The sequence below is a fragment of the Mytilus galloprovincialis genome, chromosome 4 (assembly GCF_965363235.1).
Source record: "Mytilus galloprovincialis chromosome 4, xbMytGall1.hap1.1, whole genome shotgun sequence".
NCBI classification, from domain to species: Eukaryota; Metazoa; Mollusca; class Bivalvia; order Mytilida; family Mytilidae; genus Mytilus; species Mytilus galloprovincialis.
Genome location: NC_134841.1, coordinates 34,448,028 through 34,460,832, shown reverse-complemented (window position 1 = coordinate 34,460,832; position 12,805 = coordinate 34,448,028). Strand labels below are relative to the sequence as shown.

Sequence of the window (12,805 nt, the reverse complement as noted above, 5' to 3'; positions counted from 1 at the left end):
ACTTTTTTGCAAAAAATTGTAATTGTTTCATCAAAGTGAAATAATTTAGAGCTTTTTCAATGATATAAACATTTTTAAAAGTCATCTTGGGCCATAACGAATTGATTTTTTGGTTGCTTTTGTTCCATATCATAAAGTAGCATTTAATAGTGTAATAAATAAAATTTGTACTGAAAAAAAAAAATGTCGTAACTACAATCCCGTTTCCTTTTCACGAATGTGATTTACTGTATTAGACTAGTAATCCGGTTTGCGATAACATGAGCAACACGACGGCTGTAACATGTGGAGCAGGATCTGTTTACCCTTCTGGAGCACTTCAGATCACCCCCAGTTTTTGTTGGGTTCGTATTGCTTAGTACTTTGTTTTGTTTTGTGTACTATTATTTGTCCGTTTGTATTTTTTCTTTTTTAACAATTGCGTTGTCAGTTTATTTTCGATCTATGAGTTTGACTGTCTCTCTGGTATCTGTCGCATCTCATTTATAGGAACGATTTTGTCGGGTGAAATCACTCAACGAAATCAGCTGCCTGTAACTGACTATCCTAGTTTCATTTTTTTTCCGCTGACATTCGTAGTACAAATGTAATCCTTGAACATGTTGAGCGTATGCGCAATCCATTTGCAACAAAGGTAAGATTGTATGTCACATTAATACGGATTTAAGTGAGATTGAATTATTGACTTGGGGTAAATTATGCAACAGCGATGTCCTTGAGTTTAGTTTGAAAGCATTGAACCAAAGTAAGTGGTAAAAGAGAAATATCATTCTATTTTTATGTTGGAAACAAATAGAAAACACAGGTGCATGCTTGTCTAAATTGCAGCTAACAACATTCAAGTTAAATGCTTTCATTACCATTTTTAACCATGTATAAATGTTTCATGCCGTATTCTTTAAGAATTGTCTTCCATCGTTCATGCAGTTCAGCTTTTGATGTGTTCCAGTATTTCCAAAGAAGAGGTTTATACCTTTCGATGAAAGATAATATGTATTTGTTACCAGGGTCCATTGTGAGAGTATACTCTGACACAACTACAACATGTGATATTCTACAACAGATTAATATCCTCAGAATATCGATTTCTGAAGCTGTAAGTTTTCTTTCTGTAAGATATCCTGCTATGATGTGCCCTCCTGAATCTAGTGGGTCCATACATTTACACTCCGTAGACATGTGTGCTATCAAAATTGCTAAGTCAGTTATTGTGTAACTGTTATGCATGTCCAAGAAGTCAATTATACCTATAACATCGCAATGTCGTGTTTCCTGTGGAACGCTGGATTGACCCTCCTTGAGCAGAATGTTACTTTCATTAAGGTCACCGTGAATAAGTACTGAAAAACGACAAAATATATTTTAATTCAATGCAAAAAGTCAGTCCTTTGAGTTTTATTTATTCGTTCTTTCATTAATGTAACCTATAATGTCCATTTGTTTTGCTCACACATTGCTATCAGTATAATGGACTTTATGCGATTGACATACAAGTGAGAGTTTAGCTACCTTTAAAAACCAGGTTTAATCCATCATTGTTTTACATATAGAAAAGCCTGTGCCATATGTCAAGATTATAACAGTTCTCTATTCTTTAAATGTGTTTGAACTTTTGATATTATCTTTTTTACGATAATTTCCGTTTCGAATTTTCCTTGGAGATCAGTATTTTTTGTTATTTTTCTTTTTTCTAAATCTATAGACTTCTACATGATCAGACAATTTCGACGTCAGGTGGCATATATCACTACAAACCATTAAAAGTCTGAAATGGCCTATATCTGTACTCGACTGTACTGATTTTTACTCGACCAGTCTGAATTCGTCTGAGATTTACTTGATAATACTCGACTGTAGTCTGAACCATACTTAACAGTCTGAATGTGTACTTGACCAGTACTTAACCATTTTATACTAGTCTGAACCGTACTTGACCTAGTCTGAACCGTACTCGACCTAGTCTGAACCGTACTGGACCTAGTCTGAACCATACTCGACCTAGTCTGAACCATACTCGACCAAGTCTTAACCATACTCGACCTAGTCTGAACCATACTCGACCAAGTCTTAACCAATCTAGACCTATTCTTTGTATCTATCAACTGAATTTTATCAATTTAGGATTTTTTTTAAATAAAAATGAAATTTGAACAACAAATTGAAATTAAAAATGTATTCAATATAGTATTGAAATTAAAATTTCACAATAATCAATCATAATATAACGTCAACACAATATTAATCAACACTTACGTAAAAATATATATCAACTTTTAAAATATACATAAAACAAGCTGATCACATAATCTAAAAAAATGAATTGTGACTAACAAATGACTAATATTTTCAATATTTATTCAAAATTTTATGAATACTTCGGAAGTATTTTATGGTAACTGGACTATTTTCACCATTAACTTAAACCTAGTAAAGATTTAGTTGAGTTGAATTAATAATGCAGTGAATGTTTTTTTTTTTATTAATATATATATAAAATAGTATATAAAACAACTTAATAAATTTAAAAAAATGAGAGCTTAATTGTTTTGTTTTATTAAACCAAGAATTTAATGTAATCATGATAATAGAATTTCCATAGCAATCATTGATAACCTTTTTAAAAAAAGAAATGTATTCCAAAGTAACAGTAAAAATTTATTTCAAATAATTTAGTAATTTTTTTTGTCAAATTAACATGGCATACAGAAAGCACTTTAATATGTTCTAATTACCTCAATACATGTGTGTTTTACAGGTAAAAAGAAAGCCCTATTTTCTTAAATTCGTGTATTACTTATCTAGTACATACATGTATATTTGAAAGGCCTTGTTATTTAACTTAAACGGGATGTTGCAATTTTGAATCAATGTTATTTAGAATTTAATACCTCTGACCAGGTGTGATCTTATTTATGAGTTTGCCACAAGTAGAGGTTATTCTTTATATTTCACCACTAATCAGAAAAACAATTTTATTTATTTATTTAATATTATCCCTTTTTGATATAAGTTTTATATAATATATTTTTTTTCATCCTAAATATAATCATAGATATATTTCTAATATAAGGTTAAATTTTTTAATAAATTTTGTTGGCTGTTGTTATATATGTCATTAAATAGAAATTTATTTTAACAGTTAAAAAAGTAGAGTTTTTTGGTCTAGTATGGTTCAGACTGGTCGAGTACTGTTCAGACCTTTGGTTAAGTATGGTTCAGACTGAAAAAATAGGTCGAGTACAAGTCGAGAATGGGTTAAGACTGTTTCAGACTGGTCGAGTAATAGTTCAGACTATTTTCAACGGCAAAGATAAGAGTCAAGTACGATTCAGTACAGTCAAGTATGGTTCAGACTGGGGTCGAGTAATGTCAAGTAAAAGTCAGACCAATTCAGACTGGTCGAGTAAAAATCAGTACAGTCGAGTACAGATATAGGCCATTTCAGACTTTAATGGTTTGTAGTGTATGGTTAACTGACACATATGAATAGTTAAAACAGGAACTCCTTGTTAATTTTTGGCTTCCGCATAATTTTGTGAGCACGTTTTTATAGTAATTATACGCGATTATTTCGTGCAGACCTGTTTTTATAAATGTAAGATAAAAACCCATTTCGTTGTATTCTATAATGGTCATAAATAAACTGTTCACAAAACTTGAATATAAAAAATACTTTTTTCTGTCTCAGATATAGATGTATTTGGAAAAACCTTTCAAAATGTTGAATCATCAATGTTGCTCAACTTCAAATTTTATTAAGCTTTTTTATCGTGTGTGATTCAACTGCATTTTTTTGTAGACGAAACGAGGGTCAAAATGGTAAGTCTGGTATTTATAATGAGTTCATCTAATATTAAGAGCTTTTGTAGGAAAAATGATATTTTACTGAAGTATATACGATATACGCCAAATAATTAGAAATAATACAGTTGATTAAGTATATTGTAACGTTTAGAGATAACCATGAAAACATTGGAATGCTATGCAATGGGCGTTAAGAAGATAAATTGATTTAAATATTTTTAAAGTTAACTGATTCTGGTCTATTTTTTTGATTTTCGATTGTTTTTTATCAGAATGGAGAAGTAATAAAGTCTAGGGACGTTACAATGCATTAAAAAGGTTCTTTTCCTTTTTGGGTACATTAATATCATAATCGTAAATGTTACGTGTCAATGTATGAAAGAAAAAACTCTGATGGAGTTAATAAATGTTGTTTTTGAATTTTTGCCAGATATTCGGAATCCTCTGTTTTTATCTATGCTGTGCCTTAAAAACAACCTGGTAACCACTACTATCTTTCCATAATTTCATATTTTTAAACATAGTAGCGAATACTTAAAATCATTTTACCTTTCCTTAACTGACACAACACTGGTTTCACTTCTTCGATAAATTCTTTTATGATAACATTTACAATTTGTGCATCTTCCTTGCTTTTCATAGCAAACACGAAATCTAAAATTCGGGGACATTCTGCTAAATTCCATCGGAAATTCCTTTCTGTTAGAAAAGCATCATCAAAATCCTGAAAAATAAATAATTAAATTTACTTAAATAGCTTTAAATATGTTCATACATTATTTTTCTGTTATATGTCCATCCATTTCCCATTCTTTCCTGAAGTGCACTTTTCAGTTTAATGAAGCATAAAAATAGATGCCATCTTCTTAACAAAGTAATATATATCAAATGAGGAGTTTTGTTTTTGTTAAATCACATTGACGAAATCATCAACAGCAATTGTAAAAGCAAAATTGTTAAGCAACAGAAGATCTACAAATAAGCCATCATGGTAAAATAATCAGTTTAACTCGTAAAAAAATTATTTCTCTTGACAATGTTTTACAATTTTTACAAAAACATAATAGATAGAAACAGAAATAACTAGTTCAGTGATAATGAACGCCATACTAATTTCCAAATTGTACACAAGAAACTAAAATCAAAATAATACAAGACTAACAAAGGCCAGAGGCTCCTGACTTGGGACAAGCGCAAAAATGCGGCGGGGTTAAACATGTTTGTGAGATCTCAACCCTCCCCCTATACCTCTAGCCAATGTAGAAAAGTAAACGCATAACAATACGCACATTAAAATTCAGTCCAAGAGAAGTCCGAGTCTGATGTCAGAAGATGTAACCAAAGAAAATAAACAAAATGACAATAATACATAAATAACAACAGACTACTAGCAGTTAACTGACATGCCAGCTCCAGACTTCAATTAAACTGACTGAAAGATTATGATTTCATCATATGAACATCAGGCACATCCTTCCCGTTAGGGGTTTAGTATCATACCATCATAACATATATGAGAAGAACATAACCCGTGTTATGCCAACAACTGGTTTTTGAATAAATGTGTTTAGTTCCGATGCAAAGACCCTATAAGTGAATCAATATTAACGCCAAAATATGCAATCTTTAATGACCTGACAACAGTATCGTAACTATATCCCTTCTTAATAAGTCTATTCAAAGGTTTTGTTAGTTTTTGAGGTGAATACTGACACCTTTGTGCTTTATAAAGAATATTTCCATAAAAAATACCTGAAATAACTGAACGTATAAGAAGTCTGCATGTTGAGCTATATTTACGAATGATGTTTTTCAGTAATACATAAATTTCTCTCGTTAAAATCTAAAACATTGTTACATACACGAGCGAATCGTACAAGTTGAGATATATAAACACCGTAAGATGGTGACAAGGGAACGTCACCATCTAAAAATGGATAATTAACGATAGGAAATGAAAAATCATCTCTTTTATCATAAATTTTAGTATTCAGCTTTCTGTTAGTGATATAGATATCAAGATCATGTTTGATTGCTTTTTGGCCTTGAATGTGTGTCCCTAATATTTTATTAACTGTGCATTTGCAGACAGATATCGCAGATCAAATTTATTCGTTTATAGTGTATTAATGTACGTTTTTTGATTGAGTTAAGCCTGCTAATTGATATTTTACCGTGCGTTTTTCTATGTTGTTATGTTATGCTATTGTTTCGGAAATAGGGAGAAGGTTTTGATCCATTAAAACGTTTAATCCCGCTGCAAAGGTTTGCACCTGTCCTAAGTCAGGAATCTCATGTACAGTAGTTTATGTAATTTATACGTGTTTCTCGTTTCTCGCTTTTTTTTAATTTTATATAGATTAGACCGTTGGTTTTCCCGTTTGAATGGTTTTACACTAGTAATTTTGGGGCCCTTTATAGCTTGTTGTTCGAGTGAGCCAAGGCTCCGTGTTGAAGGCCGTACATTGACTTGTAATGGTTTACTTTTTTTTAAATTGTTATTTGGATGGAGAGTTGTCTCATTGGCACTCACACCACATCTTCCTTTATCTATGTAGTTATATTTAGTATCGTATTTGTAGTTATATTTAGTATCGGACATGTAGTTATATTTAGTATCGTACACGTAGTTATATTTAGTATCATTCATACCTCTAGAGCAACTTGTAATCTACCAACAAACTTCCCTATGTTGAATAATGTTGCTGGAACATAGGGCTTAGAAATAGCTATATCTCCTTCCATGTACTTCAACATATAGAAAATGTATGGGCCGTCAACTTCTATAAAACAATGTGGTTGTGAGAAATAAAAATATTTGTTGGTCCTTTTTGTAAGTCAATTCATAATGTATATATTTGGTTTTGAAAACATGGGGTTTTGCTTTTCGGATGAAGGTAGATCCGGAAAAGCGCATCGGATGCACCAACATTATTTAGTGTTCTATACATTTTAACGCGATACTAATACAAGAAAACGGATGTTTGAATAAAAATAATAAACGGGTCTTGTAGTAGTTCTTTGTTCTTTAAGGGGACGTTTGAGCGCTCACAAACATGTTTAACATTGCAAAAAAGGGTGTGTAGATATCACATATTTCATATGTATCAACGTTCGGCCTTCAACAATAAGCAAAGCCCATATCATATAGTCAACTGTAAAAGCCCCCGAAATGACAATGTCAAACAATTCAGACGAGAAAACAAACGGCCTAATTTATGTACAAAAAAATTAACGAAAAACAAGTACATAACACATAAACAAACGACAACCACTGAATTGCAGACTCCTGACTTGGGACAGACACACACGTTCAGAATGTGTTAGCGGGAAACGGACCCTCCCCTAACCTGGGACAGTGGTATAACATTACAACATCAGAACGAACTATAAAAATCAGTTGATAAAGGCTTAACTCAGTGGATGGATAAAAATACAAATACTGTCAACATTTGAAGTAAAACAAGAGTAAACCATTTGATCGACTGGTTCGATTTACACAAACTCAATCTTATAAGGTAAAAACGATTATAAACATATTTTCAAATATTTTTGTAAACCATATAATATCAAACAGACATAGAAAAATTAAATTGCACGAGTTCGCTTTTTATTTACATTTTTATGTATGTTTATGTCGGGATATATGACCGTCGGTAGTCTTCGGAGGTCTCCTCGATAATTAATAAGATGACATCTCGACCTAAGTAAATACACACGAAATGGTGATACATGTTCATGAAATTTGAAAATTAATTGTTTTAGGTTCTTTATAGATAAGTTTTATGTTTTAGTATGCTTTAAATCAAATATGAGAATTTAAGTCAAATCAATGAACAAGACAGTTATTGCTCCTTTTAAATAAAATAAAACATTGTGTTACAATTTTTTATTACTTACTGTCTTTTATAAGATTATATCTAAGGTTACCTTTAGAATCCTGAGTTACTCCTTGTAGTGACCACATTTTTCCTTCAACATTCTGTACAAATTCCTGCCCAGGGAATTTCTTCATCCGCAGATGTTTTAAGACTGCATGCTGTGCTTCTGTAATAATGAGAATTATTATACATCATATTTCGTATTGTTCAACTTTTATATCGTGTTTATTTGTCCCATGCAAAATATAATGACGTGGGGGTGGGGTGGGGGTGGGGGGGGTTTATGACCTTTATTTCCCATGAAGGTCTTGCACTGTCGGTGAATTGTGTTGTTCTATTTTCTCTGTTTTTTTTTTTTTTTTTTGTTAAGGACGTCTTGTTCATCTACAATGATCGAGGCTATTATCAACACTGAGATTGTGGTAGGAAAACAAAATACGAATAACTATAATGATCATACAGATATATGGGAATAAATAATTTGATAAACTAAAAAACGATTACAAAATTAATATGAAATCCTCTTATTTAGGAATGATAATTCCCGAAAAGATACATTAACGAGTGTACAAAACGCTCAAATTTATTTAAATATACAGACATGAATCGTTTTTCATTTGTCATTTCGGTGTCTTTATAGCTGACTATGCGGTATGGGTTTTGCTCATCGTTGAAGGCCAGTTAGTGTCTGTGTCGTGTTAGTCTCTTGTGGAGAGTTGTCTCATTAGCAATCATACCAAATCTTTTTAATATGTGTACTGAAAAGTAAAAGATTTATCAATTACCATTTAAAAATGTACAGTCCAATTAAAATAATTGACTTGCATCATATCTTGACTTACATCCAGGAATTGATGTTTGAAGGTGGTTGGTACAAAATTAAGACTATGTCAGCTTCCAAATTGTGAACTTTCCCTTTTTATGTAACAACATTCAAGCAGCATCTCGTATGGAATATTTAGCTCACAGTTGAAACTTTATGCCAGACCTTGCATTTCCTTTAATGACTTCTTGACAGATGGTTGTTTCTTAAAAGTGAGCTATTCAAACAAATGGTTTGAATGCAAGTGGTATAATTGAAGTCATCCTTTCCTTAAAGACACCATTACGATTTTTTTCCGTTGTAGAATTTTTGTTTCAATTGTGACGACGGGTAAGTCACAATTGTCGTAACCACAACCCCCTCCTCTTTTCCTCACTTAAGAAGACTAAAACGAGTTTTTTACTTAATACTAGCAACACGATGGGTGCCACATGTGGAACAGGATCTGTATACACTTCAGGAGCACCTGTGATCATCTTCAATTTTGGTGTAGTTCGTGTTGCACAGTTTTCAGTTTTCTTTGCTGTGTAGTGTAAATAGTTATTTGTCTTTTTGTTGTTTTTTTCTTTTTTTTACCATGGCATTGTAAGTTGTTCTTATTAGTTCGAATATCTTGTTGGTACCTTTTGCCTCATTTGGCAAAAAAATACTGAATATCTGCAATTAGTCATACATTATATCTTTTTAATGTATGGATCTTCTTCTTTTTCTAGTACTTAAATGTTATATATTGTACAGTGTAGACCAGCAAGATGATAAAATATTAATGTACACACCTTTAATGTAAATGTTAATATTTTTATTACCTATCAAACCTGGTATCTTGGAATCTTCCAAGTTCAGAACCTTCAGAACATAGCCTGTTTTGTTGAAATGTTTGATATAGGCATTTTTTATAACAGGGTCTACGGTGATGTGATAGTTCCTGTCATCGAAACTATTTAATTCCTCAAATTTCAAAACATTCATACCATAAAACTTCAACGCAAAATCACTGATAAAATTGTTTGGAATTAATGGCTTATTTTGTTGGTTTGGTTTAAACAGTGGTTTGGATTTATCAGCGTCTAATTCATTAAGTTGGTCTTCAATGCTACTTTTGTTTTGACTTTGGCTTGGTGCTCCGTCCAACATTTTTGACTGAGAGTCTGCAAATCAATTGTAAGTATATGGCAATGAATTATAAATAAATTCACAATACAAAAGGAAAATAGATGTGGAATATTTCTGTGTATGTAAAAATGAATTATATAAAAATAGTAGAACTGTGAGATTTTGCTAACTTAAATGATACACCCACATTTAGTTTTAGTTATCAGAAAATTGAAGAGATATAAATTTAAAAACCCATTACTCGGAAAAGGATGTTCACGTAGAACTAGATAAAAAAAAATCAGGAAGCTAATGTTTGTAGTTTTTATGAAAAGCGTGTCAAAAATTTCATAAATGGATTGTATGAGTTGGAATAATATTTAAGTATTTGATTAACGGGAAGTAAATCAGTAATGAATCTGAACCTACATCACATGGTATTGTATAATGCTATGAAGCCCGATGACAACTTTCAGAACTGTTCTATTCGTATTTTCTTGGAAAAACTAGGATGAAAAAATTCATACGAGTCAATAATATTTAGAAAATTCAAGTATCCGGTAAAGATGGGATTCACTAGATTTAAAAAAAAAATACATTTTGCTATTTGCCAGTGTTTCAAGATTTTGCTCGTAACATATAAACAAAGTTAAGGTGCAAGTGCGGATAACTTATTCTAACCGTAGCTGTAGTTAGGAAAACCTGTCCAATTTTTGGGTTCTTTGATGCTCTTTATCTTCGTACTTTACAAGGCGATTTTACTTTTTTATTTGAGCGTCATTTATCATAAATGATGAGTCTGTTGTAGATAAAACACGGGACTGACGTGTAAAATTTTAAGCCGGGTTTCTTTTATGAATTTATCTTATTAGATATTTTTTTGTGTTTGTTTTTGTGTTTGTTTTTATTATTTCTAACTTCGGTGTTCACATTAAAAAAGGCTTTACATTTTTTGATAATTTCTTAGAAATGAACAATACTTTGTTTTTATTAGATCCTGCATGTTATTGTAAAAAAATGTGTTTTTATTTATTTCATCAAAACACATGTTCGTCCCGATAATAATAAACAATCTCACACAAATGTTGGATGGTCGTAAGAAAGGAAAAATAGAAAAAGATTGAAAGAAACTAAATGTATTTTTGAAACACAACAAAAGTTAACGAAAACATTTGAAACGTGTCAGTCCATTCATCCCTATAAAGTACGTTTGCTTTTCTCAATACACTATTATATCGTGTGTGAATTCAGCCTTTATATCACCTTTGCAAGACGCTTACATGCAATCATACATGTTTTTCTTATCATTGCTGAAAGTTCACATTATAATCATGTGGATAGATAAATACGAAACGTGTAGACACATAAAATGTATAATCTGATATATAAGTAACCTGTGAAAATGTTCTACAAAATACCAATTGCTTTTGAGCATTTCCATATGCTCAAGTCAATGGGTGTTTCGGATAAGCGAGATTTCTGAAATAAGAATGTTGGAAGGCAGCATTTATTAAAATGAACTGAATGCAATAATGTATTTAGACATATTTCTTTTTTTTTAGAATTACAATAGTTATTTAATCATCTTGGTTTGGACAAGAAGAATAAATAATTGAGTTATCATCGTGTAACATAAGGAGAGAAACTAAATTATGTTATCCGAATTTGGATAGAATACATAATACACATTACCAAGGAATAATTACTGTTCTTATCCAAATTCGCATAAGAAGAATACATGACCTACCGCACAGAGTTAAGTATGCAATGGGACGATCCTTATCCAGATTAGGATAAGAAGAACACATGAACTACCACAGAGTTAAGTATGCAGTGTGACTAGTACTAGTATATCTATATTCAATATAAAGTCGTCTTGATCGTTATCCGAATTCGGATAAGAAAAAATACAAATTGTACATAGGAGAAGTTTTTATGATTTTCTTTTCCGATTTAAAGGTACCAAAAAAAATGTGTATATCAAGCAGCCTTATTATGAAAGACTTAGAGTATACATTGATTTTCTTATCCTAATTCGTAAATAATGTGCTTGATGATTTATTGTTGTTCAAGTTGTTTTACGTCCAGTGGGAAATATTTCATGTACATGCAAATTTGAAAGCAAATTATTAACGGCCCATTGTGTTCTACAAGTATTTCATTTGTCATTGGTAAAGGCGAGTATGTTAGACTGCAGTAGAAAAAATACCCTCTATAAACATGCCATCAAAAGGAACAAAAAGGACCTCTACACTGATTGTTGCGTTTTTTAATAAAAGTTTTGGCAGTGCTATTATTCTCATTATACATCAGAATTTATTGTTACACCAAATCGATGCGACTAGTTCGTATATGGTTAGCCACGTATGATTCTTTAGCCATGAATCTGCTTCATTTGGCAGTTAGTGTTTTGTCAGTAAACAAATTAGATATTTTTGAAAGTTTTAATATGTTACCAAATAGATAATTAAAGCCGTAACGTAAAGTAAGAGATGCAGATCCAGGATTTGAAAAGGAGGGGGGTTGTCGTTTCCCCTACCTAGAAAAAGTTTGGAGTTGAATAGGTAAAAAATGTAGATGATGCAACAGTATATGAAGTATCTTAATAAGGTGGAGGTGATGCCCCCTCCCTGAAATCCCCCTCGAAGTGAAAAGAGTTCTTAAAGTAGATATGAGCACACTTTTTTTTTTTTATTGAGTTTTGAATTTGCTTGTCTTAATTTCTGCGTGTTTTCAAACATCACGATTCGACCGAATCTAGTATTGTTAAGATGATCAGTACATTCTTTATTTCTATGATTATATGTAAAAGCTGAAAAAAAAATCTGTAAAAAATGAAAATATTTGTGACCAAATCAAAACCTGAAAAATTTGTTTATAAAAGATAATTCTGTAACCTGACTGTTAACTCGTTGTTATATACATTTAGCATCTGATTACTTAATGACGTTGTATGTTGCTATTTAAATCTTGTTTACATATTTTATTTACGCTTTACTTGTGTATAAAAATTATACATGTTATATATATAAACATATTCTTTACCTTTTGTAAACGAAAACACAATATGTTTAATTAATTTCCAAGTTAGACAAGAACAAGACTCGATCACAAACTTTTTCCTGATTCATATACACATGTACAGATAAAGTACTCTGACGTAACTTTCCTTGTATTTTGGTGACCTAAGGTTGAATGACTTCTT

At 31.4% G+C, this 12,805-nt stretch overlaps 1 protein-coding gene across 4 annotated transcripts; it reads right to left on the bottom strand.

Annotated features, from left to right (window-relative positions):
* Positions 1 to 758: 758 nt before the first annotated feature.
* On the bottom strand, positions 759 to 12,805 carry LOC143071967 (hydroxylysine kinase-like). Of its 4 annotated transcripts, none has more exons than XM_076246690.1 (6): positions 12,646 to 12,805; positions 9,315 to 9,656; positions 7,735 to 7,851; positions 6,457 to 6,587; positions 4,354 to 4,528; positions 759 to 1,340 (listed from the first exon to the last, which is right to left on the bottom strand). In XM_076246690.1, the coding sequence occupies exons 2-6, from the start codon at positions 9,640 to 9,642 to the stop codon at positions 844 to 846; spliced, it is 1,248 nt and encodes a 415-aa protein (XP_076102805.1). In that variant the 5' UTR covers positions 9,643 to 9,656; positions 12,646 to 12,805; the 3' UTR covers positions 759 to 843. The 4 variants fall into 4 exon arrangements, with proteins under 4 accessions (XP_076102805.1, XP_076102804.1, XP_076102807.1 ...); XM_076246689.1 differs by lacking the exon at positions 12,646 to 12,805 and adding an exon at positions 11,348 to 11,428; XM_076246692.1 differs by lacking the exon at positions 12,646 to 12,805 and adding an exon at positions 11,293 to 11,316.

Coding starts and splice junctions, on each gene's coding strand:
- LOC143071967 (XM_076246689.1), bottom strand. CDS start 11,408: ATGTGTTCTTCTTATCCTAATCTGGATAAGGATCGTCCCATTGCATAC. Junction 7,852..9,314: donor CAAGATACCAGGTTTGATAG/GTAATAAAAATA, acceptor TCATTATTACAG/AAGCACAGCATGCAGTCTTA. Junction 6,588..7,734: donor AGTAACTCAGGATTCTAAAG/GTAACCTTAGAT, acceptor ATTGTTTTATAG/AAGTTGACGGCCCATACATT.